This window comes from Pholcus phalangioides, unplaced genomic scaffold, assembly GCF_987345545.1.
Source record: "Pholcus phalangioides strain wild (caught in Gottingen) unplaced genomic scaffold, Ppha-v1.0 ptg000002l_1, whole genome shotgun sequence".
NCBI classification, from domain to species: domain Eukaryota; kingdom Metazoa; phylum Arthropoda; class Arachnida; order Araneae; family Pholcidae; genus Pholcus; species Pholcus phalangioides.
In genome coordinates, this window is record NW_028301595.1 from 16823796 (window position 1) to 16850410 (window position 26615).

The 26615-nt window shown below is 41.8% G+C and overlaps 1 protein-coding gene across 3 annotated transcripts in view; it reads right to left on the reverse strand.

Annotated features, from left to right (window-relative positions):
- Positions 1-26615, reverse strand: part of PDZ-GEF (PDZ domain-containing guanine nucleotide exchange factor) — a 175326-nt gene that overhangs the window by 104707 nt on the left and 44004 nt on the right. Inside the window, exon 1 of one of the 3 annotated variants that reach the window (XM_089239089.1) lies at positions 25403-25556. The exons of the other annotated variants lie outside the window; for them this stretch is intronic. Coding sequence (XP_089095215.1) covers positions 25403-25470 — 68 coding nt within the window. The 5' untranslated portion in view covers positions 25471-25556. Of the gene's footprint in view, positions 1-25402; positions 25557-26615 lie in introns of those variants that run through there. 3 annotated transcript variants of the gene reach the window in all.

Consider the following 26615-nt stretch of genomic DNA (forward strand, 5'->3'; position numbering starts at 1 on the left):
TTCACCGATTCCACCATTCTCATTTGTCAAAATATTTTCTGTTTTTTCGCAAAAATGCCCTTGAAAATTGGCACTGAAGAGATTTCAAGTCCACCAAATTACTCCACAAAACGAGCGTGATTGAATAGTTTGATCTTTCCAAAATCGTCGATAGTTACATAATTTTCCGACAGAGCTCGGAAATGAAAGTCAAACGAGAGAGTGAGAGAGAGAACTCGCATTTTACATACTAGAATTTCATTATCAAGCTTTCCATTCAGAAGCTTATGCTCGATCATATTCATATTTATTGAGAATGCAAATTATCGAGATTTCACGAAGAGTAGTAAAAATTAAAATTTTCGTATTTATTGGTCAAAATTGGCAAATTTCGCATTAATCGCGTTTATTTCGTAAATTCGAAATTTACGTATCTCCAATAGTAATTAATTAAAGAAGTATTGGACTCAGCTTGCGTGTAATATCAGGACTCTACAAGAGTCAATACTACGTGACAAAAATATAAGTACTCAGCTTGTGTGTTTTCTTGGCTACAAAAAATTAATACTCCATTTGAGAAAAAAAAACAATTAAAAAGTATTAATACAAGTTTGCGTACACTTGGTAACAAAAGTATTAAGAATCCATTTAAGAGCAATTAATTAAAGAAGTATCAAGAAATGTTAATTTGACTAACTCATACTAGTAGGAGACGCCCGAGTGGCATGGTGGTAAGATGCTCGTCTACCACCGTGAAGGTTGCTGCTGCGGTCCCAGGTTGAAAACCCAGGAGAGAATTTAGATAAGATGTTTTCACTAATGAGCTTCAGGAGAACACCGATAGATAGCGCCTACAATTTCCAACCCAACTCATCAATGGCAGTAAATTGCAATATAACCAGAGTTGGTGTTTGGTGAAGTTGTAATATTAGGACTCGGCTTGCGTACGCGGAATTGACCTTTCGAGGAGGAGGGGGGACACACTAGGATTAGAAGAATAATATGAATTTCTTCCAGGGAAATTCTCGGTTATTTCAACCTAAAAAAACATTTTGAATTAACAAAGTGTAATTAAGATAGCTTGTAAATACATTTTCTTTTCATGTTTTAATTATTTTACAAAGATATTTAGAAATCAAGGAAACAGATGTTTTCCGGATATCATGCCGAGGTGAACTCGGCAAGAAAAGTCATCTGTTCTCCACTGGGACTCGAACCAAGGCACTCTTGTTTAGTTAGGACAACTGCTGTCACCTATTGAACAAAAACCGAACTATTTTTGTTTTTAAATGAAATGGCTGTTGGTTTTAAATCGATGTGCAGCATCAAAACGAACAACATGTGGTAGGAATTTATAATTTTTGTTTTTTATGCTCCACACCGGTACAACTTGTATGCGCCAAAATATCGGTCACCATATTTCTAAGTTTGCCGCAAATTCAATTCCTGCAGCGAACATAAATACACAGTAACCTGCATTTTGGCGTATAAAATTTACATCATTATGCAGCGTAAAAAGATAAAATCTATAGTTTCATACCACATGTTCATTTTTATGCTAAACATTGGTTTAAAACCAGCATTTCAAGAATTTTAAAAGGCAGTTTTGTTTTTATCCAATAGGTGGCAGCAGACGGGTACCAGAGTTCAAGCAACGTTTATGATGCATTTCTCTTCGACACCAAAATTATCGGTACGGGAAAGAGAATAGAAATCGAACTCATTCATCTATGCCATGGTTTCCCAACCTTTTGTGTCCCATCGCAATCTAAACCCATAGGATCCTCTGTTATACCCTTAGCTTCTACCACCCCCCTGGAACATTCCATCGCCTCAGGGGGCGTTAACGCCCACGTTGGGAATCACTGATCTGTCGGAATGCTTTCATCATCGTCGGTGATAGTGATAGGAACTGAGAGGCACATTCAGGCCAGGTGATGTAAGCACATTGTACAGGGGGACTCGGGTGCATCTGGAAAACCCTAACCATTTATTGTAGCTTGAACTAGGCGCGGATCCTGGATGATGTGACGGGAGGGGTGGATTGCGTAAGATCGTTTGATCGTGCCGTGTTTTCCGGGACAAATTTCCCATACTATTCGGCTCTTGGGAGAAGCGATCATTCCTACCGCCCTCCCTCTGGATTCGTTCTTGAGCTAAGGCAGACATCTTCAGCTACGAATGGAGAGGAGGCAGGCATCTTCAGCTGCGAATGGAGCGGAGGCAGGCATCTTCAGCTACGAATACAGGGAAGACAGGCATCTTCAGCTGCGAATGAAGACGAATTAATTTTCATATATGTGTATGCCGCGTCGGGCATGTGGATGAAAAAAATACATGGCTGGTCGAAACTTTTACATGCTCGGGCACAGGGCCGTAACTGGGATTTTTGCCGCCCGGGGTAAACATTATTTTGCCGCCCCCACACCTTTAAAATTATATGATTTTGCAACGGAGTTTTTTGTTCCTACCTAAAACTGCCGCATCGTAAATTTTCCCGCAAGGGGCAGTTGGCCCCACTGTCCCCCACCCCCTAGTTACGGTCAGGGCCGAGCATGACGGGCAATAAATTTCTCCAGCCCTGTCGTCTACGCTCGAAGACAAAAATATCAGGTGTGAGCTTGTGTATATCGGTGACAAAAATATTACGACTCCACTCGTGTAAAATTGGTTAACTAAAATATTAAGACTTATACCAGTATAAGAACCAATATTAATTGGTTGCCATATGAAAATTACATTCATACCGTTTTTATCAAGCATTGTTTTCAAGCATAAAATCCTTTTTTTTAGAGGAAAAAAATCATGAATGGGAGAGGCTTGGCAAGTGCAAACTAAGGAGCATAGGGAAAAGTTTTCCATTGAGAAATGAGGCGAGATATCTCGTCATTGCCCCTTAAAGGATTAAGGCAGAGTGTGGGAGAAGAGAAAGGAGTTTTTCAATCTGATTTTTGTTGTCCTTATAAGATGGATGTAAGCAACGACAGAGCTGAGGATTCAGACACGGTTATTGTGATGATGATAATAATAACAACAACAACAAAACGGGTCGAGAGACAGTCGCGTCTGCCCGCCGGTTCGATTTCTGTTACAGGAATAGAAACCTGAATAATAACCAGCAGCTGCTACTGATTAGCTTAAATAAGAGTCGGAAAGTTTCGGGGTCGACTCATTAAGGGTTCTGGTCACATACGCATCATCATCAGCATCACTCCTTGGCCCTGCGTGACGTTTGACAGTTACACCAAGACGTGGGACTGGAAGTTTTCAAGGTACGTGTCACGTCGGAATTACGTCAACGGACAACATTCGTGATGGATAATTGCCTTTGAAATTAATCACCGATTCTAATTAATCGTATTTCTTTGTGGAGCTATGCAGCTGGAATTCTCGGATGGTTGTTGACGTTAATTAACAAGAAATATCCTTGGAAGCCCGTCGGTGACGTCATTGATGCATCCCAAGGTTCGATTTCCAACAGAAAACGCAATTGAGCTATTCTTCCGTTCCCGGAAAAATCACCACCATGCGATTAGTTCACCGCCAGGAAAGTTCACCGACCAACAATTCACCGAATGAAAAATTCGTCACTGGGAAAATTCACCGACATCAGTTCGACATGAGTAAATGAATGATGGAGAGAGCAAGTGCACGAGAGCTTGCTTGCGCTCGCTTGCTCACTCAATCACTAGGTCATTCAGTCAATCACTAGGTAGTTCATTCTACCACTCACTCACTGGGTCACTCACTTACTCTCTGGGTCAGTTGTTCTCTGTCCACTTGCTCACCAGGTCACTCGCCTACTCACCAGGTCACTCACGACGTCACTCTCTACGTCACTCGATCACTCTGTCGGTAGTGCAGTCACTCACCTGATCTCTAGGTCGCTCATTTACTCCCTAGGTCACTCACTTTGTCATGCACTCACTAGGTCACTCATTGTATCATCAATTCCGTTGCTCCCTCTGTTATGCACTCAATAACCTGGTCGCTCACTTTGTCACTCGCTCACTCACTAACTAGTCGCTCATTCTATTATCAACTCACCAGGTTTGCTCACTCACTGGTTTGCTGACTCACCAACATTAACCTGTCTGTCCCTCACTCACTCACTAACTACTGCATCAATTACTGACTCACTCACTCGGTCATTCCTCGCTCACTTACAGGCTCACCGACTCGTGTCGAACTGTTGTCGGTGAATTTTCCTATCGGTAAATTGCACGGTGGTGAATTTTCCGTAAGCCATATTGTTCAGCTATTGATTAAGAAACCCAGAAATGGGATCGATACTTTCCTGATGCTGAGATGTGCGCCAACGTATTGGCCCCTTTTATTTGTTTATAATTTCTGAAGGGGGTCTTGACGCTTTGGATTGGATTGGATTTTCAATTTATTGGCGCAAGGACCAATTTGGTCAAACTGCGCCAAAGCAAGACATAAAAATGAGAAAAATGTCATTCTGTCATGTCAAAAAACTAAAACATATAAAACGGAACATGAAACGTAAAACAATGACATAAATTGTAAAAACTATAATTTGTCGTATAAACCAATGGCTTTGATGAATTTAAAAATGCGAGATGCATCGCTATTGTCATTTAAAATGTCATGAAGTGAAAGATGACTATGACCAAAAGCGGTCGTAAAATGATGACGATGATGTGAACAAGTAAAAGCATGAGCAATGGTCAATGGACTTTGACAATGAAGGCACTCTGGTTGACTCTCTCGTAATAATAAATATGATTGTGTGAGGCGACTGTGTCCTATGCGCAACCGGGCAAGCAGAACTTCCTCCTTTCGGTTAGTCCTGCAGCTCGAACGCCAGTGGCCAAGTGTGGGCTTGATGGCATAAAGTTTATTATTAACTTGATTGTTCCAATGATCCTGCCAGTGGCGATGCATCACTTCCCGGAGGATTGAGAAGTGGTCACTGGCAGGTACCAAAAGGCTATTGTCAATGTTAGTTGTTGTTCGAGCTGCGTTGTCTGCTTTTTCGTTGCCCGGTATTCCTACATGACTTGGTACCCAGTAAAATTTTACTGTGGTACCGTGATGAATGAGGTGATGCAGTTCATGAAAAATGGCATGAATAAATGGATGAATGTGAAAAGTAAAAGAACACAATGCTTGCAATGAGCTAAGAGAGTCGCTATAAATGATGCATCGTCGGTGGCGTTTGCGTCGTATATGACGTAGAGCCTGAAGGATTGCGTACAGCTCTGCCGAGTAAATAGAAAATATGTCGGGAAGTTTGAAAGATGTCTCCTCACAGCAGATGTAGGCACAACCGACATGCCCAGGGCTCTTAGAGCCGTCGGTATATATGGGAAAGTACCTGTTGTACCTACCCCTGTGCCTAAAGAATATCTGTCGATATATAACATCTGCTGTGGTGGCTCTAGGGTATAATGATAATGAAAGAGAGACATCTGGCAGAGACTGCTCCCATGGTGCCAGTTGCCAAGCAACTGGGGCCACACGACTCATGTCTAATTCTAGTTCTTCCACAAGTGCCCTCATACGAAGACCGTACGATGGAACACATGAAGGTCGAGCAGCAAAAAGTCTATGAAATGACGGATTGAAAATGACACGATGAAGTGGATGACCTGGTAAAGACTTCATTTTGATATGATATTTCAAAGAAAGTTGTTGGCGTCTTGATGTCAGTGATGGCTCGTTGCATTCGACATAGAGGCTTTCCATGGGAGAAGTTCGGAAAGCTCCAGAGGAAATGCGGAGAGCGAGATGATGAATTGAGTCGAGCACACTCAGATAACTCCGAGGTGCTGACCCGTATACAATGGAACCGTAGTCGAGCTTTGATCTTATTAGAGCTTTATATAAGTGGAGGAGCGACTTACGGTCTGCTCCCCATGATGTAGAAGAGATGACCTTCAAGAGGTTCATCGTCTTCATGCAACGAGCTCTCAACTGTGAAATATGAGGTTTAAATGTAAGTTTCTTGTCAAATGTAATGCCGAGGAATTTTGTATTCTCTACAATAGGTATTTGACTATTATTTAAAAATAATTGTGGGTCATCATGAAGCTCACGACGCCGGCAAAAATGCACAGCGACGGTTTTGTCTGCGGAGAAAGAGAAGCCGTTATTATGAGCCCACTTGCTGATCTTGTTGAGTGCGGTTTGTAATTGTCTCTCGGCTGACCTCATATTCACTGATTGATATGATATCAACAGATCATCCACGTATAGTGCGCCAGTGACTGACAACGGGAGTTGGTTCAACACCCCGTTGAGTCTTAAAATAAAAAGTGTTACACTTAAAATGCTACCTTGAGGTACACCTTGTTCTTGGATTTGGGGAGCTGATAATGTACTTCCGATCCGTACCTGGAAGATGCGTCGAGCGAGAAAGTTCTTAATGAAAATAGGCAAGTTGCCCCGCAAGCCGCAATTATAGAGGTCGGAAAGAATTCCGTGCCTCCAAGTACGATCGTAGGCCTTTTCTATGTCGAAAAATATGGCTAGCATATGCTCCCTCTTTACGAATGCTTGTCTTATTGATGTCTCAAGGCGTAATAGATTGCATGTTGTGGACCTGAACCGTCTAAAGCCGCTTTGATGTTTAGATAAAATATTGTTAACCTCAAGGTAGTGCATAAGGCGATAGTTGACCATGCGTTCCATGAGCTTACATAAACAACTGGTCAAAGCAATAGGTCTGTAACTGTTCGGTTGTTGAGGATTTTTGCCAGGCTTCGGGAATGCAAGAACTATGGCTGCTCGCCAGGTGTCAGGAAATGAATGACTGAGCCAGATCCGATTAAATAAAATGAGTAAATGTGACAGTGATTCTGGTGAGAGATGCCGAATCATGGAATAATGAATAGCATCGGGCCCTACAGCTGAGTCAGGACTTCGCTGCAAGGCCGTCGTCAGTTCATGAAGGGTGAACAATGAATTGTACCCCTCCGGTGTAAAAGGCCGGAAGGTGTACGATGTACGTTCGGCTGATGATTTAATGGGATGAAACGATGGGGGATAGTTCGCATCACTGGAGACAGTGGCGAAATGGGCGGCGATGGTATCCGCAATATCCCTCACATCGCTGATGATAGTGCCATTGGTGTTTAAAATAGTGATGGGATGAGACTGATAATGACCATTGATTTTTCGGATCCGGTCCCAAATGACTTTAGATGAAGTAGATGAATTGATTCCCGTGGTAAACTTTTGCCAGGACTCGCGTTGAGCCTGGCGCCTGGTTCTTCTTGCTATCGCCTTTGCTTCTAAAAATGCCAACTTGTTGTCATGGGTAGGATACCGCCGGAACCTACTCCACGCTTTCTTTTGTGCTTTAATAGTGAGATTACATTCGTGGTTCCACCAAGGTTTAGGAAATTTAGGAAGTTTCGAGGAGACTTTGGGTATTGTTTCATTGGCTGCTGAGATCATACAACTGGTCACAAGGTCGACACAATGGTCGACGTCGGGTTGCGAAACCATATCCTCCGTGATTTCTGCCTTGACCGTGAAGTCTGCCCATCGGGCGGCCACAAGCTTCCACCGAGGAGGACCCTCAGGTATGCTATGGCTTCGATCAAGGCACTTAACCACTAGAGGGAAATGATTGCTCCCGTGGAGGTCTGGATCAACCGACCAGGACCAGTTCGGCAAGAGTGAAGGTGAGCATAATGATAAATCTATTGCAGTGAAACTATTGTTTGGGGCATGGAAATGAGTGAAACTGCCATCATTCATGATGGTAAGGTCCATGTCATCTAACAATCGTTCAACCATTTCCCCACGAGGGGTGTTGCTGTTAGAACCCCAAATCATGTTATGTGCATTGAAGTCTCCAAGAAGAAAAAATGGTGGTGGTAATTGATCAATCAGTTGTTCTAGATCTCTCTGTAAGAATGTGTCATTTGGTGGCAAATAAATGGAACAGATGGTAACTCTTAGGCCTGTAGAGATTTCCACCGCGATGGCTTGCAGGTTCGTGCGCAGCGTTAGAACGCGCGACGACACATGATGTGGAACCAGCAGAGCAACACCGCGGCAGGCTCTACTCCCGTCATCGTAGTCAATACGAAACAGGGAATGTCGCCTAATGTTCCATGTCTCCGAGGGCTTCGTGAAAGTTTCCTGGAGTGCCACGCAAACAGGATGATAGCGATTGATTAAATCCTTTAGATCTTCGTAATTGGATCTAAGACCACGAATGTTCCATTGAATAATGTTGGCCATAAATTTTAAATGGATGTAGACGGTTCAAGGTCCTTGAACTTATTTCGGTCTAATTTCCGGCGAGTACCACCGGATTCTGTGGGATTATCGAGATCCATGTCACCAATTGATTTGTCATCAAGCAGTGACATGTTTTGTACTGTAGGGTTCTTCTTTGCTCTCTGAATGGCTTTTCTTGAATATCCGGTCTTGAATACTTTTATTTTAGATTTATTTCCACTATTGATTTTTGGCTTAGTAGTTGTAGTTACTTTGAATGTGTTCGCTGTTGCTTTTCCTGCTTCTTCGGAGGTGGTGGACTCCTTCCGTATTCCAGCAGAGCAACAGCAGCCACAACTATTACATGGTTGGTTAGATGATGTTTGAGTGGATGTATCAGCTATGGGTTCGGTCTGAGTTGTCACAGATGCTTTGGTGACATTGTTAGTCTTATTAGCTGTTGATGGATTTGTTACCATATTAGAGTATGATGTACTAGCTATTGGAGTTTGGTTAGGGATTACACGACGGCGTGCTTCAATATATGAGATGTTATTGAGAACCTTGATCTTCTGGATCTCTTTTTCCTCATTCCATTTCGGACATTTCCTGTCAAATGCGGGGTGGTCGCCACCGCAATTGACGCACTTGAATGGTGAATTAGTGCAGTTGTCCGAAATGTGGTCCCTCTCGCCGCACTTTGCGCAGGTGGGTTGACCACGGCACGCCATTCGTGAGTGACCGAATTTTTGGCAGTTGAAACATCTTACAGGGTTAGGTATGTATGGCCGGATATGGAGGTTATAGTAACCGATTTTGACATCTTTCGGCAATGTTGGGGATGAAAATGTCAGGATTATATTACGTGATGGAGCTAGATTGCCATCTTTGCGGCTCATGATATGTTTGGCAGATGTTACGCCTTGAGACGCTAGCTCCTGAGTTAGTTCATCTTCATCCATGTTAATTAAGTTAGGGTCTGAGATGACACCACGCACCACGTGAATAATTCAGCGTGGGGTGGATTTTGATTGTTATGGGAATGTCCCCGAGAGATGTGAGCTTTTGAATGAGTTCGGCTTGTTTAGGAGTGTTAGTTTCGACGAGAAGGTCTCCTGAACGGAGAGCCTTCACTGATTTCAGAGTTCCAACTGCGCCATAGAGAGCTTTATCAATCAAGAATGGTGATACTTTTGACAGCTGTTTATTGGTATCAGAGCTATGCAAGAAGAAGAATGAGACAGATGACAGATTTGAAGAAGCGGTTTCTGTGACAATAGTTTCACTTAAAGTAGTTCTTTGACGTTTTGGTGCATTTTTTGTTTTTCCCATATTTGAATGGGTATTGTTCCACTCCCACCCACCATGCCCACCATGGAGCCCTACGAGGGGACGCGCACACGTAACCGGTGAAGGTTAGTAGCAACGTCAGGTTAGGTGGGAGCTATACACCACCAAAGCAGGCGAGCAGACGCGTTCAAGATCCAAGATCGTCGTGAAGCAGCACCAACAAACCTCAACGACGTCCGGCAGGCCCGGCCCCTCTACCTGCCCAGTAGTGTAACCCCTTCAGCCACCGAGGCGACCACAGCCGATTGACCTGGACGGGGCTAATCCAAGCCTCCCGTTTCGGCTGAATCCGAGGCCAAAGCTAGCGCATCAGGCTAACCAGGATCCCCATCTCCAGCCTTACGGGTCTCCACGCACGGCAAACACGCAGGTAGACAGCGTCCCGGATGGAGCATACGCTAGAAGCAATGCCCCATCCGGGAGGACCCCTCCCCGCCGGAGCGGGGCCCACAATGAGGGGTTGGACACAGAAGACAAACATGTACAGGACAAAACGAGACGCAAGACATGTACTGCAAGATGTGTAGAAATAAACGTGTAATTTGGGCTATTGAAGGTGAAGTATATGAGCACAAAAAGCGATGACAATGACGTGTGATAGATTTGGCGTTACCCAGAGTGCACCACGAGGAGGCCTATCACATTACACCCCTTGACGCTTTGGTGATTACTCTCTGGCAGAGGCGGGTTTCATCGTTTTGCCGACCTTCTCCTGGTCTAATTTTCTTGACCACCCACTCTTCAAATTAGCTGCCCTGGTCTATAGCGCACTTGACTCCATCCCGTCTCTGTATTCAAGTCATTGTTTTGGTCACTAACATGCTTGTGCGCTTTCTTGGTCATTGACCTAGTCCCTCGATCATTTATATCCTCTCTGGTTCATTCTTTTGGTCAGTCACTGACTCCCTTGCTCTTTAGGTCATTCTTTTAATCATTCACATTATGGTATACACTCTACGTTACTCCCATGCTTGTACACTCTCTAGTTCACTCTTTTGGTCGCTAACTGACTTGATCTCCGGCTCTATAGGTCATTTTTATGGTCACTCACGTGCTCGCACACTTTTTGGTCACTCACGTGCTCGCACAATTTTTGGTCAATCACGTGCTAGTACACTGTTTTGGTCACTCACATGCTTGCAAACTGTATAGGTCACTCACTGACCTGGCACCTCGTCTCTAGGTCACTCTTTTGGTCATTCACATGATTACACACTGCTTTGGTCACTCGTACGCCTGCACAAGCTCCGGGTCACTGACCGACCTGGTCTTTTGCTCTGTAAGTCACTCTCTTGGTCACTCACATACCCGCAAACTTTATAGCTCACTCACCGACCTGGTCTCACGTCTATAGTTCATTCTTTTGTTCACTCGCTGACCTGGTTGTGTTCTCTCTGGTGCATGCAAACTCTCTGGACCACTCGTTTTTTGATGTTGCGGTGGTCGAGTGGCCTTAGTGACGGATTCGCGGCATGGCCCATGTCTTCTTCGACCACCTGCTTGTATTATCTCTTCATTGAGACCGAGCAGCAAGGCCGTGATCCGATTAGTGGGAGGAGAAGGAGGCCACTCTCGTTTTGTCACTAACCGACCTGGTCGCTCGCCTAAACCTGGACAGAGGTAGATGCATGTTTATAACCGCCCGTCCGTGAGCTGTACAATTTTTGCCGCTTTCCTGCTACTCCATTCTAATTTCTTGACCAATCATCACTCAAATATGCCGCCCTGGGCTACAGCCCGTAAATACGCCTCTGCTCTCCGGTGGTAATGCATCAATTCCAAGTCGTCTTGACCTTCGAGTTATGAAGTCGCGGGGGGAGGGGGGGGGGGACTCTTCTCCATCATGCAAATTAGGACTTCCAACGCAGACCAATCTAAATTTCACATTAACGTGAGCCGGCCTTGATCTCTGATATATTTCAATCAAAGGAGCATGAGATAATAATTTCTATGGACTGGACTGAATATTCATGTGACACAATTTTGGCGTCTCGAATCGTGAGCATCATCACGATGACATTGCCTCCGTCTACATCAAGTCCGTGGCATGGCTCGATGTGTCATTCCTTCCTCATAGTGTGTGTATGTGTGATCAGCAATTGAATCAGAAAAGTCAGCAATCACACAATACAAAGAACTACACATATTTTAAATAACCGGTTACTATGCATAATTGCCGAGCATTTTGGTATGTTTGATAAATTTCCCTAAATTAATCACTTTTACCGGCGATTATGCGTAGTGCTCAAGCATCGTTGGTAAATTTCCCTAAATTAATCACTTTTACCGTCGATTATGCGTAGTGCTCAAGCATCGTTGGTAAATTTGGTAAATTTTCCTAAATTTATCACTTTTACCGGCGATTGTGCATAGCACCCAAGCGTCGCGTCGTTGGTAAACATGATAAATCATACTATTACAATGCTAGTTCATACATGTATCATTATATCAGGGTACGATCATAAAATTCGTTAACATTATATCGGGGTCCGAGTATATTCATCACTCATGCTAGCTAGACTCATTTGGAATTTTTTTCATATTTATCAAATTCACCAATTACACTGGAGTATTATGCATAACCACAAATAAAAGCGATAACTTTCAAGTATTTAGAAAATTTACTAATGATGCTTCGTTATTATGCATAATCGCTAGTAAAAGTGATAATGCTTCAGTATTTATCAAATTAACCAACCACGCATTTGTGGGTATTATACATATAATACCACCTAAAAGTGGTAAATTTATGAAACTTATCAGGACGATTGATAAGTACACATAATAACCGGATATTAGAGGTCGTTGATCAGCAATTTTTTGGCAATTTTTGACCCCCCCCCCCCTGCATGCACAGTTTGAATGATTCAATTACTAATCCACAAACATTACAATGTATTGCTAAATTGCAATAATTGCAGTAAAGTTATGTTTGGAAAGTCGATTTCTGTTACAAACATCGCCGCGGCACGTCTATGATCCTCTAACGGCACAGCGGTTGAAATACCCTAACTTAACGTATTGTGAGAATATGCGTGGCTCTAACATATTTATTATGTCAGAGTCATACTTGTTTTGTGTTCGAGAAGCATTTCTGCTAAATCTACATACATATTCAATATATAGGGCATTTTTTTTGGACCAGGACGTAACCAAACATGCACCTCGTAAACATTCCTCTGGGGGGAATTTCTAACAAATTGACACGTGCAGAAACTTGTGTATATGCCTGGCCGTAAAGTCTAGAGCAGTATCTCTCAAAGTGGGCAATATCGTTCCATGGGGGGGGGGGATGGAAGCTTCCAAGGGGACGGTTGAAGCTTTGGGTTTAGTATAGGATCCTATGGGTTCGATTGATTTGGGGCGGGGGGCAATGAGGAGAGAATTTTTTTGAAGAAGGGGGGGGGGGTGATGGAACAAAAGTTTGGGAAGCTTTGGTCTGGAGCAGTGATTCCCAACGTGGGCGTTAACGCTCCCTTGGGGGCAATGGAATGTTGCAGGGGGGGGGTGGTATAACATAGGATCCTGTGGGTTAGATTGCGTTGGGGGGGGGGGAGATGGGATAAAACATTTCTGGAGAAGGGGGGCGATGGGACTAGAAAAGTTGGGAAACTATGGTCTAGAGCAGCGGTTCTCAACCTTTTCTGACCCGCGGAGCCCTTTTCAGTGAATAATTTCTATGGCGGAGCCCTGCTTAACACGAGGAGCCCTTTTTAAGTATATTATTTATATGGCGGTACCCTTTAGGCCTCTTTTTTTTTGTTTGTTTATCAAATTTATTGATTTATTTTATTATTCTCGAGTGGCCACGGAGCCCCTGGGAAGTGCACACGGAGCCCCAAGGGCTCAGCGGAGCACCGGCGGAGAACCGCTGGTCTAGAGAGTCCTTTAATCTCGTCAGAGTTTTGTTATTACTTAGAAACATGGATTTTTTTTTTTTTTTTTTGACATCAGAAGAGACACGGCAACAACTTTCTAACATGAAATTTATAGCACGGGGGGGACCGTATAAAAATTCAAGATTTTTTTTATTTTGTTGCACACTGTAATTGCACTCTCAAAACTGCTACAGTATAATTTTTGAACACCTGTTTGAGCATTTATAAATTGGAATCATACCTCTACGACGGACGACGCATATACGGGACACCCTGTATAAGCATCGTGGGAAATGTCTGCCTGCCCCCCCCCCCAAAACTCGACTGCGTAAGAAAATTCTGAGGGCACAACTCTACCCAACTTATCGGAATCGGCCCAAGGGCAGGAGCAAGATTTTTTGTCGTTGTAATCAGCGCAAAAGCCTCAGAAACCACCGAGAACTTTCGTACCTCACTATAATAACCTCTGATAATTACCGCGAACATTCATTTTTGACGTGCGGCCCGGAAATAAAGCTAAAATTAATTCGAGTGACTGCCTTAATTAACTTCTTCACTAATTCTAGTTTTAAAAAAAATGCCTTTTTTTCAAGTTTTTTTTAATCATAAATTTCAAAACTCGGGTAAAAAAAACTCTGAAATCGGGGTAAAGAATCGCCATTTTTCAAGACATTGAACATTTTTTCGGAGGCCATTTTTTTATTTTCTCTTCCCTGTGGAAAGTTTAGCCTCAACTTCCAGCGGAAAAGATGATAATTTATAGAAGACGGTCAAGCACATACTCTCGTGGATAGTATCGATCGAAACGAGGGCGGGGTGACTCATTTGGCATTCAAGTCGCTACATTTATTATGCAGTCAGACTCTGTACCTCGAGTCGCTCTTGAAATGGATTATATTCCAGAAGAGGAAATCTTTCATATATCCTTTTTCTCCATGTACAATAATAATAATGATAATAATAATTTCTCAGTTTGATACTCCTCATAATCCACTTGCCTCACTTTTGATGGTTTCCGGAATTATGACACATGTTAATTCCATGCATAATGCCATGAGAAAGTATTTCTTTTCTGTTCAATAATGTCTTGCAATAAAGAGTGGGAATAGAATACAGTTTCGCCAAGAAAAACAGCGTACAATAGTGAATGCTTCCCTCCCTCCCTTTTCTCGTTGTTGGGAATGACTCGACAAATCTAATTGTTAGAATGGATACACAGTCATTAATTACGCTGCGGTTTTTTTTTTATTGTTGTATTTATATTTTTCTATCTCAGTGTATCTAAATTAGATTGAATGGGTAAGATTTTTATGACTTTAAGCTTTTCGTGTGTCCTCGGTTTTCAAAACTTTCAATTGCATTTACTCTGATTAATTTAGACTATTGAATGCATTTATAATTAGAAGTTTGTTTGGTTTTCATTCTCGGGTGATTGTTATGCAATGTTTCTATGACCAGTTCATTGCAACAATGCTGTTATTACCAGTTCACCGAAATGGTGCCAAGTCTATCGGGACATTGCTTTTATTGCAAGCCCATCCCAACAACGCTTTCATTATCGATTCATCGGAACAATGCTTTTATTGCTAGTTCATCGCAACAGTGCTCACATTATTCATCCCAACAATGCTTACATTATTGGTTCATCGCAAGAATGCCTTTATTATCGATTCTTCTTCGCAAGAATGCCTTTATTATCGATTCTTCTTCGCAAGAATGCCTTTATTATCGATTCTTCTTCGCAAGAATGCCTTTATTATCGATTCTTCTTCGCAAGAATGCCTTTATTATCGATTCTTCTTCGCAAGAATGCCTTTATTATCGATTCTTCTTCGCAAGAATGCCTTTATTATCGATTCTTCTTCGCAAGAATGCCTTTATTATCGATTCTTCTTCGCAAGAATGCCTTTATCAAAGTTAGGAAATATTTTTTAGTAGTTTCATCGCAGAATGTTTAAAATAATGTTTAAATCCGTTCGGCATATATACGCTCTAGCGAAGGAAAATCTCTATCTCCTCTGTAGCTTAGTGGTCAGAGCACTCGTCCGGCAATCGAGGGACCCGGGTTTGACACCAGGTAGAGGCAGAGATGAGTTTTTTCCTTCCTTAAAAAATTAACATCTCTAATAATAAATATCTTCACAACATCCAGTCTTCTGTATATCTTGTATAAAATAATGGTAGTTTTTTTTAAAACTTTAAATGCAGTTGTTTTATCAGCGAATCTATATGACGATAGATTTAATTTCATCGCAACAATGCTTTTTTTACCGGTTCATGGTAGCAATATTTTTTATTATCGGTTCATCGCGGCAATGCTTTCATTATCAGTTCTTCTTCGCAACAATGCTTTCATTATCAGTTCTTTTTCGCAACAATGCTTTCATTATCAGTTCTTCTTCGCAACAATGCTCTTATGAAAAATTTATCACACCGCTGCTTAAATTACTTATCCATTGCAGCAATGCTTGATTAACCTCTTCATCACAACAATGTGGAAATAACCTGTTTTGCGCAACAATGCTGAAATAACCTGTTTAGCACAACAATGCTGAAATAACCTGTTTAGCACAACAATGCTGAAATAACCTGTTTAGCACAACAATGCTTTTATTAACGGTTCATCGCAACAATGTTTTTATTACAAGTTCATCGCAACATGCCTTTATTGTTTTAATATATTTAAGATGTGGTTTTTTTTTTTATATTGCTCTCATTTTTTTTTAAATTTTCGTTGTGTATTTTCGATCGACTTATATTTATTTTTCTCGTTCGCATTTCATTTTCGTTGTTTTTTCGCCAGGTTCGGTCGCTTCTTTGATATAAGTTCGTAGGTTTTTGGACGTTAGTGTTAGCAAACAGTGTATACTTTTTCCCGGGTACTCTCAATAACGTTGTTTTCCTTCCATTTGGGCCTATTGTTGTAGTGTTAGTGTTTTGAGATAGTTAGCTAATTCTAATAAGTATAAATTGTACTTCGTAGCTTAATACTTTTTTTAGAGGGTGTTGTATTCTTTATATACATATTTATTTTATTCTTCGTGATTTAGTGCTGAGCATTCTACTTTACGTAATTTTTTCGTATAATCTCTTACGTATATTTTGCATAGTAATGTATTTTACATTATTTTAATTTCCAGTTAACGTTTCTCATTTTCGTATTGTTAAGTATTATTATTATTATCTAGCTTTAGCAATAGTGTTAGTATGCCTCGACCTCGACTAGTGTTGTGTAGAGCTTGCGACGGGAGGTTTCCCTGGTCTAGGGGTATAGTAGCTGATAGTTTCAATTGTAAAGGGTGCTTGGATAGAAAAAGGCTGGAACACGAGGTCGAAGCTTTACGGGAAAAAGTTAGGGTGCTAGAGGGTCCGGTTATAACGGACCCTCTGGTCGTCGAGCCACCTATTGATGAAGAAGCAATCTCCACGAACAACGACATTTTAGAGGGCGAATGGGAGGTCGTGGATGAGGTAGAGGGGGATAGTGATAGGGGTTTAATCATCGGCGATTCTATGGTTAGGGAACTTGGGAACCGAGTGTGTAGGGATTTTCGGGGTTTCGAGCGCTGTTGTCTTCCTGGGGGGAAGATTGGCAACGTTCGAGACGTTTTTCATCGCCGAAAGTTGCCCTTGCGGGTGATTCTGTGGGTGGGAACAAATCAGGTAGGAGCGAATATTAGTGAGTCTCTGTCAGAATACCGGGATTTACTATTATCCGCTAGGGAGGGGGGTTCAGATGTGGCAGTGATTCCAGTGCTGCCAAGGGGTAGTAGGGGATATAGGAGTAGGATCCACCAATTCAATATAGGCCTGAAGGACATTTGCTCCTCACTTGGGGTCACGTTCTTGGAGCTTCCCGCATTTACCGATAGGTGGCTTCGTTCGGATGGGATCCATCTAAATAAGAGAGGGGTCTGGGAGGTTTACGATAGTCTTAGGTCAGGTTTTTTACTCCCAGACCACGTAGTCGGGAATGCGGGTTAGTTAATGATAATCACAACAGTACTGACGGGGAATTACCCACCTCTGACTTGGATGGCTTCTCGATTGACAACAAACCACCGGGCAAATTAAAATGTGTGTTAATAAATGCCAGGAGCTTGGGTAACAAGAAAGATTTTTTAGAAACTATGATAGTTGTGGAGGACTTGGATCTTATAGTCATTACAGAATCTTGGGCAAACGATGGGGATGAATCTTTCTTACACATCTCCGGATACGATACTTTTTTGAGAAATAGATCTGATAGGAAAGGGGGTGGAGTGTTGATATACGTGAAATCATGTTTGAAGGCTAGAGAGTGTAACGTGCAGAGAAGTGATATTGAAACCATATGGGTTGAACTTGAGAACAAAAGACGTCATAAGCTTATTGTTGGGGTTTGTTACAATCCACCGAATAGGGATCAAAATTATATCGCCAAAATGCATGATGAAATTTCCTACATGTGTAAGCGAAAGAGGGTTCTCATACTAGGGGATTTCAATTACCCGGGTATTGATTGGGAGAACCTTTCATCTGGAAATCAGTATGAAAGAGACTTTCTTAAGTTGGTGCTCGAAAATTTTTTGTATCAGCATGTATCAGAAGCCACTAGGGGTACTGCTATTTTGGATTTAGTTCTTACTAGTTCTGAGGATCTAGTTGAACATGTTTCGGTGGGGGAAGAGTTTTCTTCCAGTGATCATCGTATCGTCAGATTTCTCTGTAACTTTTCCTCGGGTAAGGTTGATAACAAAAGACTGGTTCCTTGTTTTCGGAGAACTAACTTTGATGTTTTGCGAAGAAGGTTAGCGGAAGTTTTCAAAGACCGGTTGGAATCAGTAGGGGTGGTAAGTCAATGGGAAGAATTTAGTACGAAGCTGTCCTCTGTTTTGCACGACGTCATACCCTTTGTTCGAAAAAAGCGTGTTTGTACATCACACCCTCTATGGTTCACGGATAGCGTGCGGAACCTTTATCTTGAAAAGAAAAGAGCATTCAGAGAGTATAAAAGTGGACGAGGTGACCTATCATTGTTTACTGATAAAAGAAGACTGTTGAAGAAAGCGATAAGGGATAGTAAAAAGCAAGTTGAATCTAGGTTGGCGGATAACATTGGCTCTGACCCAAAATCATTTTTTCGATACGTCAATAATGGATGTAAGGGGACAGTTGGCCCCCTCTCGATAGGAGGCTCAAAAGTAGAGAGCAATGTAGGCATGTGTAGTGCTTTCAATGACTTTTTCGCGTCGGTTTTTAATGGAGATAATGATATTCGATATACGGGTGTTGCATGGGGTAATAAAACGCTCAACGATATTCAAGTGGAAGACGTGGAGGTCCTAAATCTTCTAAGAAATGTATGTGCAAGCAAAGCACCAGGACCAGATGATATCTATCCCAGGGTTCTCAGGGAAGGTGCTAATGAATTGTTGGGGCCAGTCGCACAGATATACAGGAGTAGTGTTGCTGAGGGTATCGTCCCGAGAGATTGGAAACTGGCTAACGTTGTTCCTATATTTAAGAAGGGTAGTAGAGAAGTGGTGTCTAATTATCGTCCAGTGAGTTTGACGAGCTCCCTCGCGAAAATTTTGGAAATTATCATCAAAAGGCAGTTTGTGAAGTGGATAGACGAGAATAATGTATTGTCGGATAATCAGCATGGGTTCAGGAAGGGGAAGTCATGTGTAACTAACCTCCTTTGCTTCTATGATTACGTGACTAAGGCTTTGGGTAAGAGCAAAAATGTCGACGTGGTTTACCTTGATTTCCAGAAGGCATTCGATCGGGTCCAACATGGCAAACTCTTGAAGCGTTTACACGAGATTGGAATAGGGGGCAACTTGCTGAATTGGATAGAATCGTGGTTAAGAGATAGGTCGCAACGAGTTATGGTGAACGGGGAATTCTCTGGTTGGACAGACGTCACAAGTGGAGTTCCTCAGGGAAGTGTCCTTGGCCCCATACTTTTTTCACTTTTTATCGATAAACTCGATCAGGGTATCGATGGAATTACTAGCAAATTCGCAGATGATGTGAAGCTAATGGGGGTAATCGGGAATGAAAGCGATAGGGAGTTGCTCCAGACCAACTTAAACAAGATTGCAGCATGGGCAAATGAATGGAGCATGACGTTTAGCGTAGATAAGTGCATGGTCGCTCATTTTGGTTCGAACAACCCACGGTTCTCTTACGAGTTGAATGGTGTCACTATCCCGGATGCAACTAGAGTCACCGATTTGGGAATTCTCATTGACGAGCGACTTAAGTTTTCTGAACATTGTTCAGCGGTTGTCAAAAAATCGAATAGAATGCTTGGTCTCATTTTCAAAAAGGTCTCTTCGCGTTCTCCTAAAGTCATTCTTCCGCTTTTTCGAGGCTTAGTTCGTCCTGGACTGGAGTATGCTGTAAGGTTTTGGAGACCATACCTACAGAGGGACATAGACTTGGTTGAAGGGGTGCAGAGAAGAGCTACGCGTGTCCTTATTGGCACACAGGGCTTGAGTTATGAAGAAAGACTTCATTTTTTGAATATGTTTACATTGGATGAACGCAGGTGTCGAGGAGATATGATCGAAGTGTTCAAAATTTTCAATGGGATGGATAGGATGGACCATGAACTTTTAGTACACCGCCAATCGACTGCTTTTACAAGGGGACACCAGTATCGATTGGTGAGGGACAATGCAAGGTTATGGTGTCGCAGGGAATTTTTCTCCAATAGGGTTGTTAATAAATGGAATAGCTTACCCCCGGAGGTAGTAAATTGTAACACAATTGACACGTTTAAAAAGAAATACGATAAACATGTTGGGGTAAATCGGGAAGCTATCCATTCTTAGAATAAGACAACCATAAGTATTCTTTATGGGCATTGTATAATATTTTATCATGTGTATATATTGTTTGTAATTTGTGTTAATTGCATTTTTAATTGGGTTGCTGTATTTTTGAAACATATGACAACCATATTTTTATGGGCATCTTTTTATCAGCCACCTCGTTGGGCATTTTGCCTGTTGTGGTGTTGTATTTGTATTTGTATTTGTATAAGATATAGTTTCATCGCAGAATACCTCCAATAATAGCAGTTTTTTAGCTTTCATTTAAATGCAGGTTGTTTTATCTGCGAATGTTTATGACAATTGTTTCAATTTCATCGCAACAATGCTTTTTATTACCGGTTCATGGGTAACAATATTTTTTATCATCGGTTCACTGCAGCAATCCTTTTATTATCAGTTCTTCACAAAAATGCTCTTATCAAAAATCCATTGCAACGCTGCTTAAATAACCTAAGCATTGCAACAATGCTTGATTAACCTCTTCATCGCAACAATGATTTTATTACCGGTTCACCGCAACAATGATTTTATTACCGGTTCACCGCAACAATGTTTTTATTACCGGTTCACCGCAACAATACTTTTATTACCGGTTCAACGCAACAACGCTTTTATTACCGGTACATCGCAGCAATGCTTGATTAACCTCTTCATCGCAACAATGATTTTATTACCGGTTCACCGCAACAATGTTTTTATTACCGGTTCACCGCAACAATACTTTTATTACCGGTTCAACGCAGCAACGCTTTTATTACCGGTACATCGCAGCGATGCTTTTATTATCGCTCTTTTTTGCAACAATGAAAACAATGAATCAGCAATGAAATTCATCAGACGTTCATCGCAGTAGCAACGCTTAAATAACTTCTTGAATGCGACAGTGCTTTTATCACCGGTTGTCCTGCCAATCAGTTCATTTTCGGTTTTCTGCAACAACGTTTTCTTACTAGTTAACAGTACAATTTTTATTACCGGTTCTTCTTAGCAGCAATGCTTTCCCAAATGCTCATCGCAACAATGATTAAGCAATATCTTTATCGCAACAATGCTTAATTGTCACACGTGTTGGGACATAGGTGTCGAAATCTGGGAGGGGGTGGCTGAGGCTATTTCAGCCCACAATAAATTTTGTGATAGTGCTGCCCCCCATAAACTAATCAATATGCAATGCAACGCACCTTTCCCGCCTCTTGAGTATGGGCTTGAGTCCCGTATATACGGGACGACTGGTGACTTTCAACCCTCTCAATGTTTTCTTCATGTCGGCGCCTCTGCGTAGGAGTATTCACTGTCATTAAACATGGTGAAATAGAAAATCATTATCCGAACTCCTCCAGTAATTTCAAATTTGCCGCTAATCCGAACCAGTTCCGGTCCCAATCAAGTTCGAAAATTATAATAATTCTACTGTATTTCCCTGAATTATTTCTGCCATAAAAATTCCGAAATAACTCTATGTACACTCAGGATCAAAAAATTATCGAACCAAACAAGATTATCGAGGTTGATTACGACCATTTAAATACTATAACACACATTTCTCTCCAGTTTTTACGTGTGTTTAGACAGGCTTCACACACATGGAAGCGGATTCATCCGAAAAGCACCGCTTAACCTCATCAATTCCAAGGTTAGACCTCTTGAACACACACAACAGGCAAATAACAGGCATTAGACAAACAACTGAAAACGCTTACATAATGCGGAAAGAAAATGACTCTACGTTTTTTTCCCTTCGGAGGAGAGTTTCTGCGATGCTGCCTCCATTTTTTTCGAAATCTGATACTGGAAACATCAGGACAGGGAACCATATTTCAACGATAACCCGTGAAGTCGGATATACCCCCGTACGTAGTGTTATATATATATATATATTTAGTAAGTATAGCGTTTGTGGAATGTCTTGAAGGCTTCCGGAATGCGCCTTATGGTGACCTCAAAGGAGGGGCAGTTGAGACCTTAATAAGCGTTTTCTTTCAGATTTTTCGGTATGCTCCTCCATCTTGAGACTCATCTCTGGCATTTCCTTTCCCATTGAGGACAGAGAGAAAGAAGCCATGTGTGTTTGTGTGTATTTCATGTGGAAAGAAAGTCTCGGATGCGCGCCAAAGAGCTTCTTTTTATGTTTCGCCACATAGAAAATATTCACTTGGAGAAATTCGCCGTCCATGAATACGTTCGGTATTTCAATAGAAATATCCCATTTGATTTGTTTGACAATGGTAGGGACCATGAAACGGGATTAAAAATATTTCGATTTGCTCAATAAAGTGTAGCTTAGAATTCTGTCGATTCATAGCCACTACGTTAATGTGCCCAAGCGCCCTGGGCATGGGCGGAGAGATTTGAGGGGGGGGGGCATGAGGGGTAATGCCCTCCCACAGAGTCGAAGGTGAAGCCGACTGATACAATGTATTTGCGTATATATGAACTGACATCATCATCATCATGCCCCCTCCAAGACTTTCAAGTCTATCTCCGCCTATGGCCCTGGGGCAGATTGACTGACTCTCTCCCCCCCTTCCTGAAATTTCTACATCTGATCAGATTATTTATGGCTCTATACAGTTCGTGGCTCTGATTGGCCCAAGTGTGTTATTTATAGTGTCATTTATAGGCTTTATATGAATTTTGTGCCTCTTTTTTTAAGCTTGCGCACACAAGTCTGTTTTTTTCCATCAGTGAGCAGCAAGAAGACTGACCAATCCCTCCTAGACCTAGATCATACATGCTCCACCCATGGCCCGCGATCTCTTACCTGATTTTGAAAACAAAAAGGAATTTAGCGGAACATTTACAGATCACTTAAGTGACCCGCGGTGCAGTTCCACACCACTTAAGCGACCCGTGAATTTGCAGATCACGGACTGACCCGCGACACAGTTCCAGAGCACTGAAGTATTCCGTGGTATAGCTATACATCGCTCAAGCGGCCCCACGGACCATTTCCAGATCAATTAAGTGGCATATTTACAGATTTTTTTGAGTGACCCATGGCAGTTACAGATCACTCAGATCACGTAGGTGACCCATGGCATATTTACACATCATTGAGTCAGTCACCCGTGGAGCAATTTTAGAGCATTCAAGTGACTCGAGGGAGTTTTACATCACTCCAGTAGCTCGCGGCACATTTCCAGATTATTTAAATGACTCGCGACTCGTTTTCAAATCAATGAAGTGGCCCGCACTCTTCTAAAAGTGGAGCACCCCCCCCCCACTACTATCTAGGACAGTGGTTCTCAAAGTGTGCGCCGCAGCTCCTGGGGGCGGCGTAGACCGTTGTTAGGGTCATCGCGGTGAGCTATCATTATTCATATGTGTCGGTTCTGTGCTTTGAAGACTATTTTTCTTATTCTGTTATCATGGAGAGCGCGGATAGACGTTGACTAAGGCAAGGGGAGCCGCACGCGACAAAAGTTTCAGAACCCATTGATAGGAGGTATTGATCTGGTTATGCAATTGTAAGAGAGCCTTGTAGGATTGGTTCTCACTGTAGGACAAGGGTGAATTTTTACACAAATGGGTTCCCTAATTCGAATAGACGTAGTTAGGGAATCCCTCAGGTTATATAAAATTGTGTAACTCACTATAAGCGATATCAATCATACTATACGACAGTGGCTTTTTACCGGGGTTCCTTGGAGAGTTTCGGGGTCTCTATGAGCTTGGGTGTAAAACAATCGACTTATTGTATTATGTGCTGATACACATAAAATCTCTCTTAACGGAAACATCTCATATGCGGTCACTCCCCTCTTTTACAGCCAAATAATAATTTCCCCGCGTATAATAAAAGCATGTATTTCAAACCCCCCTGATTAACGGTCACTCCTCTTTTGCGGACGAATTTATTTGTCCCGCCGGTGCGGTGTCAGCAAAAGAGAGGTTTTACCGTATTGTTATGTGAAGGGGATCCGCAGCCTTCATATTATTGGTGGAGGTCCTTGCCCTTTTTCTTATTGGCACAGAGGATCCGTGGAACACAAAGGGTTAAGAACCCCCCTGTCGTGACTCGTGAGATAATAACCCGTGCCATAGCAAATCTAACGGACAAAGGTTAATACGGACAATAGCCAGTTTTTATAAGTTAAAATGTGACGTTAGTTAATAACGACGCAGATAGTGTGCAAGAAACATAGCAATATGCAGTCGAATCCCGTTATAGCGAAAATCTCGTTTTAACGAACACTTTTCTAATCCCTCAGATAAGTTTACATAGGAAAACAATGCAAATACCTGCAATTCCTTTATAACGAAATTTCGCTATAACGAGGTGATTTCTCTGGTCTCCTGGAGTTCGTTATAACGGAATTCGACTGTATTGCTCATATATATATATATATATATATATATATTTATTTATTTATTTATAATCCAATTTCAATTTATCGGGCCAATGGTCTTGAAAAGACAAAGAACGTCTGGAGTCTACCTTTATTAAATCACGGAGCCCTTTTTAATAAATGGATTTCTATGGCGGAGCCCCGTAGGCTTCTTTTTATTCATAAAATATATTTTATTTTTTTGAACAGTCGGGGGAGCCCCAGGGAAGTTCGCACGGAGCCCCACCAAGGTATCTGCGGAGTACAGGTTGAGAACCGCTGGTCTAGAGAATATATGTATTATTTCAATATAGGAAAAGGCCCAGGCGTTGGGAACTAATATGGTTCCGAAACTATGGTTTTTAGCTAAATTACCAAAAAAAAAAGAGTATCTCGACTCTGTTAACTGCCTAAGGGCCCCCGGGTCTCCAAGCCCTGACCTGTTCGATGGTTCCATATGAATAGCACAACAGAATATGAATTCAAGGGGCAAACACTACTGTTATATGATAGGGATAGAGAGATTTTTCACATTTACCACCTAATTTACCACCTATCACATTTACCTGGGTGTCTCTCGGTTCCTATCACTATCACCTAAAATAATTTCAGAAATTTATAGTAAAAAAATTTTACTCCTTTTTTCTCTAAATTTTTTTCACAGTAACTACTTACTCTTTTCAACGTTTTTCTCTAAAAATTTGCACTGTTAATTTCACTAATTTTTTTACCTATAGCATCAGATTTTGTATTTTTTGTTAAAATTTTAAAATAAAGATCATTGGAGAAATGTCAACTTTACATAAAAGTAAAAAAAAAAACTTAAAAAAATCATTATTACCTCAAAAACAGGGCATTGGAGGCCAATTCGGACAGCACTTGATCCATTCCATCCTTCGCCGGAAGCATAATTTTCCTTTCAGAACAATCGAATCCACACCCGGAGATCGTCGATCCGAAAAAAAGGCAGATTTTAATAATCTATATCCCTAATTAGATTTCCCACACAGAACAAACAACAGACGCATCCTCCATCTCTTCGGGCTCACAACAATACGATCACTGTATAAAGTTATCGAAAAATATCCGACAAAGGATATGATATCAACCAATAATATCCAAAAAAATGAGGAAAAAAAAATCTCGGTATCGGTTTTTTTTTTACACGTACAGTAGAACGATTTTAAGAAACACGTGATAAAAAAGGCGAATTAGAAACACTTATCCGTCTTTTTCCTTCCATTTTCTTGATTACGAGCCACCTTCATCACCACAGAGCTACCATCACGATAGACGTCATTATTAGCATCGGCCCATACGTCACGGAAGCGGCATTCAAAGAAATCCATTGTTCAAACATGTCATAAAAGAACGTCGGCCAGCTGATGATGATGGCGAAGAAGACGATCAAGACACACGCGCTTTTCGGGCCGCCACCACCACCACCAAGTTCACTGGACTTTCGGAAATGGACAATTAGAATATTTAGACCATATTGACTCTTAAAACACGCACAATACGTTCATTAATCCTCGAGGTTCCCATATCAAAAAAAAAAAACGTGTTAACACCGAGAGAGAAAAATGCCTCTCGACTTCGGTAGGAAACAACAACAAAAAAATAATATCCCTAGCGAAAAAGTAACCAGTTTTCCACTATAATAATTACACTGCCAGTCATCATCGTAGTAGTAGTAGGAGCCGTGGAAGTGGATTCGCCCCCTGCAACCAGTATCATCACGATCGACATAAACTTACCACCACCACCAACAACAACAAGAAAACACGGCAACAAGGAGGGGTGACGAACAACACTCGGTGCAAAGGACGTTGCACCTACTACGATGGATCCATATAATAAAGGTGGGCTGTCTCTTCGCTCGCCTCCAACTTCAGCCAAAAAGGAGTTCGTGGCCCGGGCACCAAAGGAGGTTCGTTGTTTATGGCATCTCAAGAGGTAGAAAAAGATAGGGTTATTTCTCTCTATCTCTCTCTCTCCACTTTTATTCAGTAGCGTTTTTCGTAGACACCATTATAATAAAGGTGTAGGATGAT